Source organism: Sphaeramia orbicularis, chromosome 2, assembly GCF_902148855.1.
Source record: "Sphaeramia orbicularis chromosome 2, fSphaOr1.1, whole genome shotgun sequence".
Classification (NCBI taxonomy): Eukaryota; Metazoa; Chordata; class Actinopteri; order Kurtiformes; family Apogonidae; genus Sphaeramia; species Sphaeramia orbicularis.
This window is the reverse complement of record NC_043958.1, coordinates 1-14,768: the sequence shown is the minus strand read 5'-3', so window position 1 is coordinate 14,768 and position 14,768 is coordinate 1. Positions and strand designations below refer to the sequence as shown.

The 14,768-nt window shown below is 44.9% G+C and overlaps 1 protein-coding gene across 1 annotated transcript; it reads right to left on the bottom strand.

Moving 5' to 3' along the window:
* Positions 1–2,583: 2,583 nt before the first annotated feature.
* On the bottom strand, positions 2,584–14,762 carry donson (DNA replication fork stabilization factor DONSON). Its single transcript, XM_030155753.1, has 4 exons — positions 14,659–14,762; positions 12,326–12,395; positions 10,282–10,412; positions 2,584–2,805 (listed from the first exon to the last, which is right to left on the bottom strand). Exons 1-4 carry the CDS (start codon positions 14,671–14,673, stop codon positions 2,665–2,667), a joined length of 357 nt encoding a protein of 118 aa, XP_030011613.1. The 5' UTR covers positions 14,674–14,762; the 3' UTR covers positions 2,584–2,664.
* Positions 14,763–14,768: the final 6 nt, after the last annotated feature.

Genomic DNA, 14,768 nt, shown 5'->3' with positions numbered 1-14,768 from the left:
CTTCCTTGTGCCAGTATCAACATTTCCTGAAAATTTCATGAAAATCCGTCCATAACTTTTTGAGTTATCTTGCTAACAAACAAACACACACACAAACACAAATCAAAGTGACCCCCCCCCCCCTCCTGGTGGAGGTCAGAACAGTCAAATCTGACAGTTTTTCTCCGTCTGTTCACTCTTTTTCCGTCTCGTGCAGCTGCTGAAACCGGAGGCCGACAGCGACACCTGCCGCCGCTTTACGGCACACATTCACACATTTAAAAGCAGCACTCCGACTTTTACCTCCAACCGGGTCGGAACGGGTCACAGAAAGGCACCGGGTCCAGGTTTGGGTCCAGGTTTGTGTTTTCCTCCGTGTCCCGGGTGAAACCGCGGCGCGTGCTCCATCAGTTCACCTGGGCTCCGGCGCGAAAGGCCTCCTGGGAAATGGAGTCCACGTCACAGCTGAGGAGACTTGGTGCAAAAATCTGACATCAGCTGCAGTCCCCCCCCACCCACCCACCCACCCCATGACAAAAAGACATTAAAATAATTAGAGGCAAAAATTCTGGTAAAAGTTAAAGCATTAACAAGTGTTACAGTTTTACTGCAATAATCTGCAAATAAAATGGAATTGGCTGCTACAAGTGGAAAATCTTGACAGTTAATTTATTTTATCAAATATTCACAAAACTTTTGGAAACTTTTAAAAGAATTAACTGCTTTAAAACTGGAAAAGTTTGTGTCTTTTTTTTCTTTTTTTTTTAATAACACGGACAATCCCGCCATCTGGTGGTCAAACTATGAAATGACAGCAGGTTTGATTTGGTTTTTTTTACCCCAGTGTTATTAAAAATGATTTTTCTTCTTAGTGAAAATAATAATAATGACCTTTAATTAATAGACACAATCATAATTTGTGAAGGAAAACTGATAATTTGCATTGTTTTTCATTTAACTTGGGACATATAAATAAAATAAAACAAAGTTAGCACTATTTTTGTGAATATTCGATTTAAAAAAAATAACTCAAGTGGTGCCATTTTCAGCAGCCAATAGCATTTGATTTGCATATTACTGTGGTAAAAATATAATGCCTGATAATGTTTTAACTTTTACTAGACCTTTTTGCTTGTAAGTTTTTTTCAGTGTATTATTTGTGCTTTATTTTAAGAATTAGAGTATTTCAACTCAAAACAATACAGGAAAAGTAGATGTGTTTGAGTTCCCATTAAACCAAAAAAATCACCAAAATCAAGCAATATAGATTATACCAACCAAACAGTTTGTAAAATTATTATAACTACATGTTATTACTTAAAGTTTTAAAATTTTAGCCCGTTAGAGTAGATTTTATATCAGTTTCCATTTTACTGTTGAAGAACTTTTATTTTGTATTGTGACCAGAAACATTACTGTGACATTATTACTTCTGTCTTGAAGAAATACGCCCTCTAGTGGACACATGACAAACCACGCCAATTATTTATAATAAAAATCTTTGCTCTGGGGGTAAGATTACAAACTTATACTAAATATCCCAAGCATCTTTACTAATAATACACAGTGTTTGTATCTATGCCAACAGTTTAATTTCATGATGAAGTTATTAAAAAAAAAAACACAATAGTTCTATTTCACTGATATTAAGTACACTGTACAACAATACCATTGGACTGTGTGATATTTATGCAACTTTTTTTTTATATATCCAAGGAGGGAAAAAAAATAAAAGAATAAGAACATGTGGACATTCCTACAGCGTCTATGAGCGAATACCAGAGCGTAAACACCAAAGTAACAACAAATGCAGAACGTGGGACAAAAAGTTTGTCTGAAAGGCCCTGGAACACCCAGAGTTCAACCAAAAAAGGATCCAACACACCACAGCAGGTCACATGGCAGCTCCAGTTCTGTGATTCAGTTCTACTGCTGTGATTCAATTCTACTGCTGTGATTCAGTTCTTCTGCATATCAGTTCTTCTGTGATTCAGTTCTTCTGCGTTTCAGTTCTTTTGGTGTGTTTCAGTTCTTCTGTGTTTCAGTTCTTCTGTGTTTCAGTTCTTTTGGTGTGTTTCAGTTCTTCTGTGTTTCAGTTCTTCTGTGTTTCAGTTCTTTTGGTGTGTTTCAGTTCTTCTGTGTTTCAGTTCTTCTGTGTTTCAGTTCTTTTGGTGTGTTTCAGTTCTTCTGTGATTCAGTTCTGCTGTGTTTCAGTTCTTTTGGTGTGTTTCAGTTCTTCTGTGTTTCAGTTCTTCTGTGTTTCAGTTCTTTTGGTGTGTTTCAGTTCTTCTGTGATTCAGTTCTGCTGTGTTTCAGTTCTTTTGGTGTGTTTCAGTTCTTCTGTGTTTCAGTTCTTCTGTGTTTCAGTTCTTCTGTGTTTCAGTTCTTTTGGTGTGTTTCAGTTCTTCTGTGTTTCAGTTCTTCTGTGTTTCAGTTCTTCTGTGTTTCAGTTCTTTTGGTGTGTTTCAGTTCTTCTGTGATTCAGTTCTGCTGTGTTTCAGTTCTTTTGGTGTGTTTCAGTTCTTCTGTGTTTCAGTTCTTCTGTGTTTCAGTTCTTTTGGTGTGTTTCAGTTCTTCTGTGTTTCAGTTCTTCTGTGTTTCAGTTCTTCTGTGTTTCAGTTCTTTTGGTGTGTTTCAGTTCTTCTGTGATTCAGTTCTGCTGTGTTTCAGTTCTTTTGGTGTGTTTCAGTTCTTCCAGCTGTAGCTGAAGTCGTTCATGCTGATGTGAGTCAGTGCCGTCTTTCCGAGGGGGGAGGGCGTCTGGAGCTGCTGGATGGAGGCTGGATGTAGACCACACCCCCCCAGGTCCACTGACCCGTCTGGACCCTGCACACACACACACACACACACACACACACACACACACACACACACACACACACACACACACACACACACACACACACACACACACACACACACACACACACACACACAGTGGGTTTAAACATACATGAATAAAAGCTCAGAGTTAAACCAGATCGATGACAGTTTATAGTTTATACAGTTTATACAGTTTATAGATGTTTCCTAAAGTCCCAACGACGCCTGTTGAATAAACGTGGAAAACCACCCACACCATACAGACCCAGAGCACCACCATCTGGATCAGGGTTTTCCAACCTTCTGGAACCACCGCACATATCTGACATTAGAAAAAGCCCAGTTCACACCACAGAAGCAGACTGTCCACAGCAGCAGATTCATGGAAGTGGTCCTCCAGATCCAGTGTCAGTGGACCTGGTCTGTGTGAAACCTGGGTCTGTTTAGTCCAACACAAACAGGATCAGGGCTGCATGATTCTGGCACAAACGGGATCAGGATTCTTTTACTTAGAACTGAGATCACGATTCTGTGGCACGATGTTTTTCACTGAATGTTTCCTGCAGCGCTGTCCAGGACAGTAGCTGCTTCTTCCTCTTACTCGTGTCGTTCATGTCACTGCAGTCGTCCACTCACTCATGCGCTGTCTGCCGTGGAAATGATCTGTTGGTGTGGCTGTGTGTAATGGGGGGGGGGGGTACCGTCCTACTTATACAATAGGGGTAGGGGGCGGTGCGGTCCGTGCCCCCGCAGCAGTGAAAGTTAAACTTTCTGTTCATTTCTCTTTTCCCTGCACTTCTGGTCCTGGTTGCTAAGCGACGTCAGCTGATCTGTGAAAGTTTGCAGCGCAAAGAAACTTTCCAGCAGCACAATGGAATATTTTTAATAGAAAAATTTTGTAGAGGGGGAGACTTTTGATTCTTGGTTAAAGGCCGAGTTATTGTCACCTACAAAGAAAAGAAAAGGAAGAGAAGAACAGCAGCAGAAGTCAGAGAAGTGAAAATGAAAACACACTTGGATCTGGACGACAGGAAACCAGACCGACATGAGATGAACACAGATGAATGTGAACCTGAACCATGTAGGAGTTCAGGTGGGGGACTCTGGCCCCTCCCACTGGGGGTTTCATCCATTTCCCTCTCTTTACTGTAGTCGTTCCTCTGCTGTCATTCACTCTTTCTTCACTCATCTGCAGCCAACAGCAGCAGCTCTTGTGTTGTGAAGACGTTTTACTGTTGGTTGAGGGAAGAGGCGGCGGCGGTTCTGTGTTTGTGGACGTTTGTTTGTAATGCAGCCGTTAAATAAAATGCTTCAGAATCGTCCCTGTTTAGAAATGAGATCACGTTCATGTGTGAATCGAGATCGCAGTCTTTTAACGATTAATTGTGCAGCCCTAAACCGGATAGTCATGCAGGAAATGAAGACGGACACACGCCAACCTTCCTCAGCAGCTCTGAGTCGCTCTCTTTTTTCGGGGGGGGGGGGGGGGGGGGGGGGCACATCGGGGGTGCGTGGGCGACTGTCATGGGGCGTTTGCAACAAGAAGGCTGAGAGGGGTGTTTCAGCGACCCTGGGACGGACCCCCCCTCAGACTGAGGTCCTTTGTATAAAAGTATGGGAGGCACGGTGCAGTCGTACAGATCTATACGATGGTGTTCGTTTAGGTTTTAGTTTGGAAAACACTGATCTGTATTATGAGAGGGAAGAGGACTCTGGGGGTGTGTGTGTGTGTACCTGCTGCTTTGTGCTGTGTACGTTCATGACAGCAGTAGGTGTGTGTGTGTGTGTGTGTACCTGCTGCTTTGTGCTGTGTACGTTCATGACAGCAGTAGGTGTGTGTGTGTGTGTGTGTACCTGCTGCTTTGTGCTGTGTACGTTCATGACAGCAGTAGGTGTGTGTGTGTGTGTGTGTGTGTGTGTACCTGCTGCTTTGTGCTGTGTACGTTCATGACGGCAGTAGGTGTGTGTGTGTGTGTGTGTGTGTGTTTACCTGCTGCTTTGTGCTGTGTACGTTCATGACGGCAGTAGGTGTGTGTGTGTGTGTGTGTGTGTGTACCTGCTGCTTTGTGCTGTGTACGTTCATGACAGCAGTAGGTGTGTGTGTGTGTGTGTGTGTGTGTACCTGCTGCTTTGTGCTGTGTACGTTCATGACAGCAGTAGGTGTGTGTGTGTGTGTGTGTGTGTGTGTACCTGCTGGTTTGTGCTGTGTACGTTCATGACAGCAGTAGGTGTGTGTGTGTGTGTGTGTACCTGCTGCTTTGTGCTGTGTACGTTCATGACAGCAGTAGGTGTGTGTGTGTGTGTGTGTTTACCTGCTGCTTTGTGCTGTGTACGTTCATGACAGCAGTAGGTGTGTGTGTGTGTGTGTGTACCTGCTGCTTTGTGCTGTGTACGTTCATGACAGCAGTAGGTGTGTGTGTGTGTGTGTTTACCTGCTGCTTGTGCTGTGTACGTTCATGACAGCAGTAGGTGTGTGTGTGTGTGTGTGTGTGTACCTGCTGCTTTGTGCTGTGTACGTTCATGACAGCAGTAGGTGTGTGTGTGTGTGTGTGTGTGTGTGTGTACCTGCTGCTTTGTGCTGTGTACGTTCATGACAGCAGTAGGTGTGTGTGTGTGTGTGTGTGTGTGTGTGTGTACCTGCTGCTTTGTGCTGTGTACGTTCATGACAGCAGTAGGTGTGTGTGTGTGTGTGTGTGTGTGTGTACCTGCTGCTTTGTGCTGTGTACGTTCATGACAGCAGTAGGTGTGTGTGTGTGTGTGTGTGTTTACCTGCTGCTTTGTGCTGTGTACGTTCATGACGGCAGTAGGTGTGTGTGTGTGTGTGTGTTTACCTGCTGCTTTGTGCTGTGTACGTTCATGACGGCAGTAGGTGTGTGTGTGTGTGTGTTTACCTGCTGCTTTGTGCTGTGTACGTTCATGACAGCAGTAGGTGTGTGTGTGTGTGTGTGTGTACCTGCTGCTTTGTGCTGTGTACGTTCATGACAGCAGTAGGTGTGTGTGTGTGTGTGTGTGTACCTGCTGCTTTGTGCTGTGTACGTTCATGACAGCAGTAGGTGTGTGTGTGTGTGTGTACCTGCTGGTTTGTGCTGTGTACGTTCATGACGGCAGTAGGTGTGTGTGTGTGTGTGTGTGTGTACCTGCTGCTTTGTGCTGTGTACGTTCATGACGGCAGTAGGTGTGTGTGTGTGTGTGTGTACCTGCTGCTTTGTGCTGTGTACGTTCATGACAGCAGTAGGTGTGTGTGTGTGTGTGTGTGTGTGTGTACCTGCTGGTTTGTGCTGTGTACGTTCATGACAGCAGTAGGTGTGTGTGTGTGTGTGTGTGTGTGTGTGTGTGTGTACCTGCTGCTTTGTGCTGTGTACGTTCATGACAGCAGTAGGTGTGTGTGTGTGTGTGTGTGTGTTTACCTGCTGCTTTGTGCTGTGTACGTTCATGACGGCAGTAGGTGTGTGTGTGTGTGTGTGTACCTGCTGCTTTGTGCTGTGTACGTTCATGACAGCAGTAGGTGTGTGTGTGTGTGTGTGTGTACCTGCTGCTTTGTGCTGTGTACGTTCATGACGGCAGTAGGTGTGTGTGTGTGTGTGTGTACCTGCTGCTTTGTGCTGTGTACGTTCATGACAGCAGTAGGTGTGTGTGTGTGTGTGTGTGTGTGTACCTGCTGCTTTGTGCTGTGTACGTTCATGACAGCAGTAGGTGTGTGTGTGTGTGTGTTTACCTGCTGCTTTGTGCTGTGTACGTTCATGACAGCAGTAGGTGTGTGTGTGTGTGTTTACCTGCTGCTTTGTGCTGTGTACGTTCATGACGGCAGTAGGTGTGTGTGTGTGTGTGTGTGTGTGTACCTGCTGCTTTGTGCTGTGTACGTTCATGACAGCAGTAGGTGTGTGTGTGTGTGTGTGTGTGTGTGTGTACCTGCTGGTTTGTGCTGTGTACGTTCATGACAGCAGTAGGTGTGTGTGTGTGTGTGTGTGTGTGTGTTTACCTGCTGCTTTGTGCTGTGTACGTTCATGACGGCAGTAGGTGTGTGTGTGTGTGTGTGTGTGTTTACCTGCTGCTTTGTGCTGTGTACGTTCATGACGGCAGTAGGTGTGTGTGTGTGTGTGTGTGTACCTGCTGCTTTGTGCTGTGTACGTTCATGACAGCAGTAGGTGTGTGTGTGTGTGTGTGTGTTTACCTGCTGCTTTGTGCTGTGTACGTTCATGACGGCAGTAGGTGTGTGTGTGTGTGTGTGTGTGTACCTGCTGCTTTGTGCTGTGTACGTTCATGACAGCAGTAGGTGTGTGTGTGTGTGTGTGTGTGTGTGTACCTGCTGCTTTGTGCTGTGTACGTTCATGACAGCAGTAGGTGTGTGTGTGTGTGTGTGTTTACCTGCTGCTTTGTGCTGTGTACGTTCATGACAGCAGTAGGTGTGTGTGTGTGTGTGTGTTTACCTGCTGCTTTGTGCTGTGTACGTTCATGACGGCAGTAGGTGTGTGTGTGTGTACCTGCTGCTTTGTGCTGTGTACGTTCATGACAGCAGTAGGTGTGTGTGTGTGTGTGTGTGTACCTGCTGCTTTGTGCTGTGTACGTTCATGACAGCAGTAGGTGTGTGTGTGTGTGTGTTTACCTGCTGCTTTGTGCTGTGTACGTTCATGACAGCAGTAGGTGTGTGTGTGTGTGTTTACCTGCTGCTTTGTGCTGTGTACGTTCATGACGGCAGTAGGTGTGTGTGTGTGTGTGTGTTTACCTGCTGCTTTGTGCTGTGTACGTTCATGACAGCAGTAGGTGTGTGTGTGTGTGTGTGTGTACCTGCTGCTTTGTGCTGTGTACGTTCATGACAGCAGTAGGTGTGTGTGTGTGTGTGTGTGTACCTGCTGCTTTGTGCTGTGTACGTTCATGACAGCAGTAGGTGTGTGTGTGTGTGTGTGTGTGTGTACCTGCTGGTTTGTGCTGTGTACGTTCATGACGGCAGTAGGTGTGTGTGTGTGTGTGTGTGTACCTGCTGCTTTGTGCTGTGTACGTTCATGACGGCAGTAGGTGTGTGTGTGTGTGTGTGTGTACCTGCTGCTTTGTGCTGTGTACGTTCATGACAGCAGTAGGTGTGTGTGTGTGTGTGTGTGTGTGTGTGTACCTGCTGCTTTGTGCTGTGTACGTTCATGACAGCAGTAGGTGTGTGTGTGTGTGTGTGTGTGTGTTTACCTGCTGCTTTGTGCTGTGTACGTTCATGACAGCAGTAGGTGTGTGTGTGTGTGTGTGTGTTTACCTGCTGCTTTGTGCTGTGTACGTTCATGATGGCAGTAGGTGTGTGTGTGTGTGTGTGTGTGTGTGTTTACCTGCTGCTTTGTGCTGTGTACGTTCATGACGGCAGTAGGTGTGTGTGTGTGTGTGTGTGTACCTGCTGCTTTGTGCTGTGTACGTTCATGACAGCAGTAGGTGTGTGTGTGTGTGTGTGTGTTTACCTGCTGCTTTGTGCTGTGTACGTTCATGACGGCAGTAGGTGTGTGTGTGTGTGTACCTGCTGCTTTGTGCTGTGTACGTTCATGACAGCAGTAGGTGTGTGTGTGTGTGTGTGTGTACCTGCTGCTTTGTGCTGTGTACGTTCATGACAGCAGTAGGTGTGTGTGTGTGTGTGTGTTTACCTGCTGCTTTGTGCTGTGTACGTTCATGACAGCAGTAGGTGTGTGTGTGTGTGTGTGTGTGTGTTTACCTGCTGCTTTGTGCTGTGTACGTTCATGACGGCAGTAGGTGTGTGTGTGTGTGTGTGTACCTGCTGCTTTGTGCTGTGTACGTTCATGACAGCAGTAGGTGTGTGTGTGTGTGTGTGTGTGTACCTGCTGCTTTGTGCTGTGTACGTTCATGACAGCAGTAGGTGTGTGTGTGTGTACCTGCTGCTTTGTGCTGTGTACGTTCATGACAGCAGTAGGTGTGTGTGTGTGTGTGTTTACCTGCTGCTTTGTGCTGTGTACGTTCATGACAGCAGTAGGTGTGTGTGTGTGTGTGTTTACCTGCTGCTTTGTGCTGTGTACGTTCATGACGGCAGTAGGTGTGTGTGTGTGTGTGTGTTTACCTGCTGCTTTGTGCTGTGTACGTTCATGACGGCAGTAGGTGTGTGTGTGTGTGTGTACCTGCTGCTTTGTGCTGTGTACGTTCATGACAGCAGTAGGTGTGTGTGTGTGTGTGTGTGTGTGTGTGTTTACCTGCTGCTTTGTGCTGTGTACGTTCATGACGGCAGTAGGTGTGTGTGTGTGTGTACCTGCTGCTTTGTGCTGTGTACGTTCATGACAGCAGTAGGTGTGTGTGTGTCTGTGTGTGTACCTGCTGGTTTGTGCTGTGTACGTTCATGACAGCAGTAGGTGTGTGTGTGTGTGTGTGTACCTGCTGCTTTGTGCTGTGTACGTTCATGACAGCAGTAGGTGTGTGTGTGTGTGTGTGTTTACCTGCTGCTTTGTGCTGTGTACGTTCATGACGGCAGTAGGTGTGTGTGTGTGTGTGTGTGTACCTGCTGCTTTGTGCTGTGTACGTTCATGACAGCAGTAGGTGTGTGTGTGTGTGTGTGTTTACCTGCTGCTTTGTGCTGTGTACGTTCATGACGGCAGTAGGTGTGTGTGTGTGTGTGTGTGTACCTGCTGCTTTGTGCTGTGTACGTTCATGACGGCAGTAGGTGTGTGTGTGTGTGTGTGTACCTGCTGCTTTGTGCTGTGTACGTTCATGACAGCAGTAGGTGTGTGTGTGTGTGTGTGTGTGTGTGTGTGTGTACCTGCTGCTTTGTGCTGTGTACGTTCATGACAGCAGTAGGTGTGTGTGTGTGTGTGTGTGTGTGTGTGTGTACCTGCTGCTTTGTGCTGTGTACGTTCATGACAGCAGTAGGTGTGTGTGTGTGTGTGTGTGTGTTTACCTGCTGCTTTGTGCTGTGTACGTTCATGACAGCAGTAGGTGTGTGTGTGTGTGTGTGTGTGTGTACCTGCTGCTTTGTGCTGTGTACGTTCATGACGGCAGTAGGTGTGTGTGTGTGTGTGTGTACCTGCTGCTTTGTGCTGTGTACGTTCATGACGGCAGTAGGTGTGTGTGTGTGTGTGTGTGTGTACCTGCTGCTTTGTGCTGTGTACGTTCATGACAGCAGTAGGTGTGTGTGTGTGTGTGTGTGTGTGTGTGTGTTTACCTGCTGCTTTGTGCTGTGTACGTTCATGACGGCAGTAGGTGTGTGTGTGTGTTTACCTGCTGCTTTGTGCTGTGTACGTTCATGACAGCAGTAGGTGTGTGTGTGTGTGTGTGTGTGTGTGTGTGTTTACCTGCTGCTTTGTGCTGTGTACGTTCATGACAGCAGTAGGTGTGTGTGTGTGTGTGTGTGTGTGTTTACCTGCTGCTTTGTGCTGTGTACGTTCATGACAGCAGTAGGTGTGTGTGTGTGTGTGTGTGTGTGTGTGTTTACCTGCTGCTTTGTGCTGTGTACGTTCATGACGGCAGTAGGTGTGTGTGTGTGTGTGTGTGTGTGTGTGTGTTTACCTGCTGCTTTGTGCTGTGTACGTTCATGACGGCAGTAGGTGTGTGTGTGTACAGAGCAGCTGAGAAGGTTCCTTTCTGCGCTGGGCGGAGGATGGTTGTGATGGTGTGGAGGGAGGAGGGGAGGACGGGCCCTGAGGAACGACAGGAAACACTTGAATCAACCACATGTTTACACACACAGGTCTGGACTGGGGGGGGGGGGACCATGAACCTGTTCACTTCTACTCACAGCAGATGTCAGATCAGATTTTTTTTTTCATCCTCTGATTGAAGGTTCTTTTCTTTTTTTTATTTCAAATTATACATTTATATAAACATGTACTTATACACAAGGAACCACACACACAATATATACAAACAAATTATCAGTGTTGGGAATTACAGTGTTAAAAGTAATGGCATTACTAACGCTGTTATTATTTTCCAGTAACAGGTAATCTAATGAATTACTATTTGAAACGTTCCAACGCTGTTCCCGTTACCGGCAGTGAAATGTGGTGTGTTACTGTGCACTGATATCGAACAGCTGTTATCAGTTCTGACTCGCTCAGCCAGGCACCAGAGGTGTGACGTTCACGGACCAGTCCAGTCTTTTGAACGGCTCTTTTCAGTGAATCATAAGAAGTGAATCGTGTTGAGTCGTTCTTCTATTCAAATCGCCCACACTGCCTTCATGCTTCACCTGTGTGTCCATGAGTCTGAGTTGGCCACGCCCCCTTCACCTGAACCACTAATGACATCTACCAGTTTGAGTTGAACCAGCACAACACAGGCACCTGAACGCAACTACGTGTGCAGGGGAGGAGTTATCAGCTAATTTAGGGGAGGAGTTATCAGCTAATTTAGGGGAGGAGTTATCAGTGACAGTCTGACTGGACTGAACACAGTTACTGCTGGATTAACTGGAGGAGCATCTTCTTCTATAAATGCAGATATGCACTTATGTGGTGGACCCCAGCCTGGCCCTGGTGGACCCCAGCCTGGCCCCAGTGGACCCCATCCTCCCCACAGTCCTGGTCTTCAGTTCCTGTCTACTGTTCTACTCTATACCACAGGACATGAAACACGCTCAAAAATCAGTTTCCTTTTATATATTTGAAGATTTTTCAAAAAAGTAATGCAATAATTACTTTCCCTGGTAACTAATTACATTTATAAAGAAGTAATTCCATTACCAATTCAATTACTTTTTTTAGGAAAGTAACTCGTAACTATAACTAATTACTTTTTTTTTAAAGTAATTTGCCCAACACTGAAAATTATGCAACAAATCTACAAACCTATTAAACCCCAACAAAAGAAGAAGAAAACAAACAAAAAACAAAAAAACACACACACAAAAAACAACAAGATAAAAACTGTTATCAGCTCTTCTTTCCAGTACTCAGGGCTGACAGTCTGATCTGCTTCAGACTGTTTTCCAGATGAAGGCTGCTTTGTATCCATGTGGTCGGTTGGTTTTTATTTGAAATGACATCATCTCCGTGTGTGGTGTGTGCCTTTACACATGGGTGTGAGTTTTCTATAGTGCTATAGTCAAACCATTAACAGTTTTAATCACATTAATCACAGGTTCGTTATGGGCTCATTTCATTTAATCAGAATTAAATATCATTCATCTTTAATCTACTGTATGTTCCTTTTGTTTCTCATTAAAGACTCGTTAAAGAAGTGAATATATCTGCACTTAACGGGTTTGTCCAAACTGAACGACCTGTTAGCCGTAGCGTTAGCAGAATCCACACTAACATACAGTATGTTTGGTGTTAAGGTGGTATTTTAAGGTGGAAGTGCTTCAGTGAATATTCAGCTCCTTCCTGCAGAGTGAGTCTGATCCTGTGTGTGGGTCGACGGTTCTGACTGGGTTTGTTTTCTCCTCAGATTTCCATCCAACCTGCTGCTTCTGCTCTTCCATCTTTATGGGTCGGTTCTGCTGCAGGGTGCTTTGGCTCCAGCTTCACTAAAGCCTGAGTGTGTGTGTGTGTGTGTGTGTGTGTGTGTGTGTTTGTCGTCTCTGCTGCTGTGCACGTGTGCTGTGTCTTACCTGTGATCTCCAGACTGCTGATGTTGTGGTAGGCGTTCCCCACCTGGCTCTTCACATTCACACTACGGGCCTGAAAGCACACACACATATTTCCTCCGACACATGAACCCTTTAAGGCAGGCCTGTCAAACTCATTTTACTTCAGCCAAATCTGATCTGCAGTGGGCCGGACCAGGGAAATAAGAACAGAATAATGTAGAAAGAATGTCAATCACAAACTTTCCTCTATGTTTTACAGCGAAAAAAAAAGTACGATTATGCAATGAAAATGTTTACATCTACCAACTATCCTTTAAAACAATGCGAAAAACATGAACAAACTGACATTTCTTAAGAAAACTAAGTGTAATTTTAATATTCTGTCTCAGTTTATCATTTACACATGCTCATTATAACGTACAGATCACAGCGGATCTACAAATACACTAAACATTTAACAACAGGCAGAATATTATATAATAACTGGCACTTCAGACATTTCAAAATGTTCATATTTGTTCAGGTTATTCATCTTTTTGTGAAATTATAGTTTGTAAATGTAAACATTTTCATGTCATTCTACTGTATTTACACAAAAACAAACAAAAACATTCAGAGTTGTGGTTATTTCTCGGTTACTGTGACAGTATTTGACTGCTTCGACCCACTGCAGATTAAACTGGTCTGTATGTGGAACCTGAACTAAAAGGATTCACATGTTCAGTGTCATTTTTCCATTTCACACATTCATCCCAGAGGCCAGACTGGACCCTTCGGTGGACCAGATTTGACCCCCGGGCCACATGTTTGACACCTCTGCTTTAAAGGTGCTGGAGACTTTCGTGACCACTTTTTCATCAGATCTGTCAAACCTCAGTCCTATCCTCAGTTTCATGAATCTGTGTCTGTCTGTCATTACTCAGCTGAATCTCTTGCATTACAGTGAACAGTTTCTTAGTGCCATCCACCATAAACAGACCATGTGTTTACATTCAGAGCTGGGAGGGAACTCGGGCATCTGAGGAATTTTTTGTCGCGACGTGCATTGTGGGAAACAGAGGTTCACGGTGCCGCTGCAGGCAGCTGTGTGAACCTCCCTGGGGTTAGGGTTAGGTTTAGGGTTACCCTAAACCTAACCCTAACCCTAAATTAAATAATAAATTCATACATTTTTCATTTGAAATTTGTAGAATAAAACATTTTATCCTTTAAGCATCATTCCTCCTGACCATGTAGTCACTCTGATATGGACATCTCAAATGACGTTCATTTTTTTTGGGACACCCTGTATATCTCAGGATTAAAAAATATGTAATGCTAGTTTTTTCCAAAATCGTGCAGCCCTCATAAAGAACTACACATAGAGAGAGAAATATACAGACATTTATAGAATATTAACAGATAAAATACAACTATCAATGAACTATACAAACTGGAAAAATACAGATAAAACAGTAGAAAAAAAACTGTGAAACTTGACACAAACATGTTAAAACACACTAGTAGAACACTCCAAAACAGCAGGTTCCCACAGGTTTCTACAAGTTAAATTTAAGTCTTTTTAAGACAACTTAGAACAGAATTTAATGCCCATTTCAAAGCTTATTTCATGGCCAAACTGGCAAAAATTTGTGACTCCTAGAATTTAGGCAAACTGGTGTCAAACAGGTAGAGAATGATCTTTTCTCCAACCAAAACTAAAACTGCACTTCCTCATGTTTACTTTTCACTTGCATTTGTCAGGCGATGCATGCGACCAACGGCTGCATGTGTGTTGGGGTGAAAGTTCTGCAAAGTTAGCGCTAATGGGTTCCTAATTTCAATATAAACTGTCGGGTTGGAACAGGTGAGACCGCGTGGACTAACGTTACTTCCTTTGCAGTTTGGACATTTAACAGACACATTTAAACCCAACACAGCCAACAAGTTTATAGAAACAGAACTGAAGACCTACCAGATCAAACTTAATACCTTTTAAAGACTTTTTTAAGGTAGTAAATTCAGATTTATAAACTAAAGACTTTTTAAGACTCCGTGGGAACCCTGTACATACAATTATTTACGAGAATTCACCGCTAAAATCTCACTAAAAGTAATAAAACTCTTCCATGTCTCTCTCACCAACTGCACTCTGCTGCTCTAAGCTCCTCCCACTTCCAGCCCTCCCCCTCGGCCCATGCAGACCTCTACCCTAGCATGTTACAGACCAACAGAAAGAGCCTGATCTGTGCTATCAGCTGCTGTTCGGCTCTGGTCGATAGGGTCATGTGACTGACAGTGGACGCCCAAAGGTCCACTCAGGGTTTGAACAGCTGTGTGTGGGTGTGTGTGTGTGTGTGTGTCTGTCCTCGTACCTTCAGTGTGTGCATCGTAGCCCCTCTGAAAGCGACGGGGGCCAGCAGTGTGGGGGGTAAGCCTGCCTGGGAGCCGGCGGACGCCACCACGCTCTTACAGTTAATGAGGA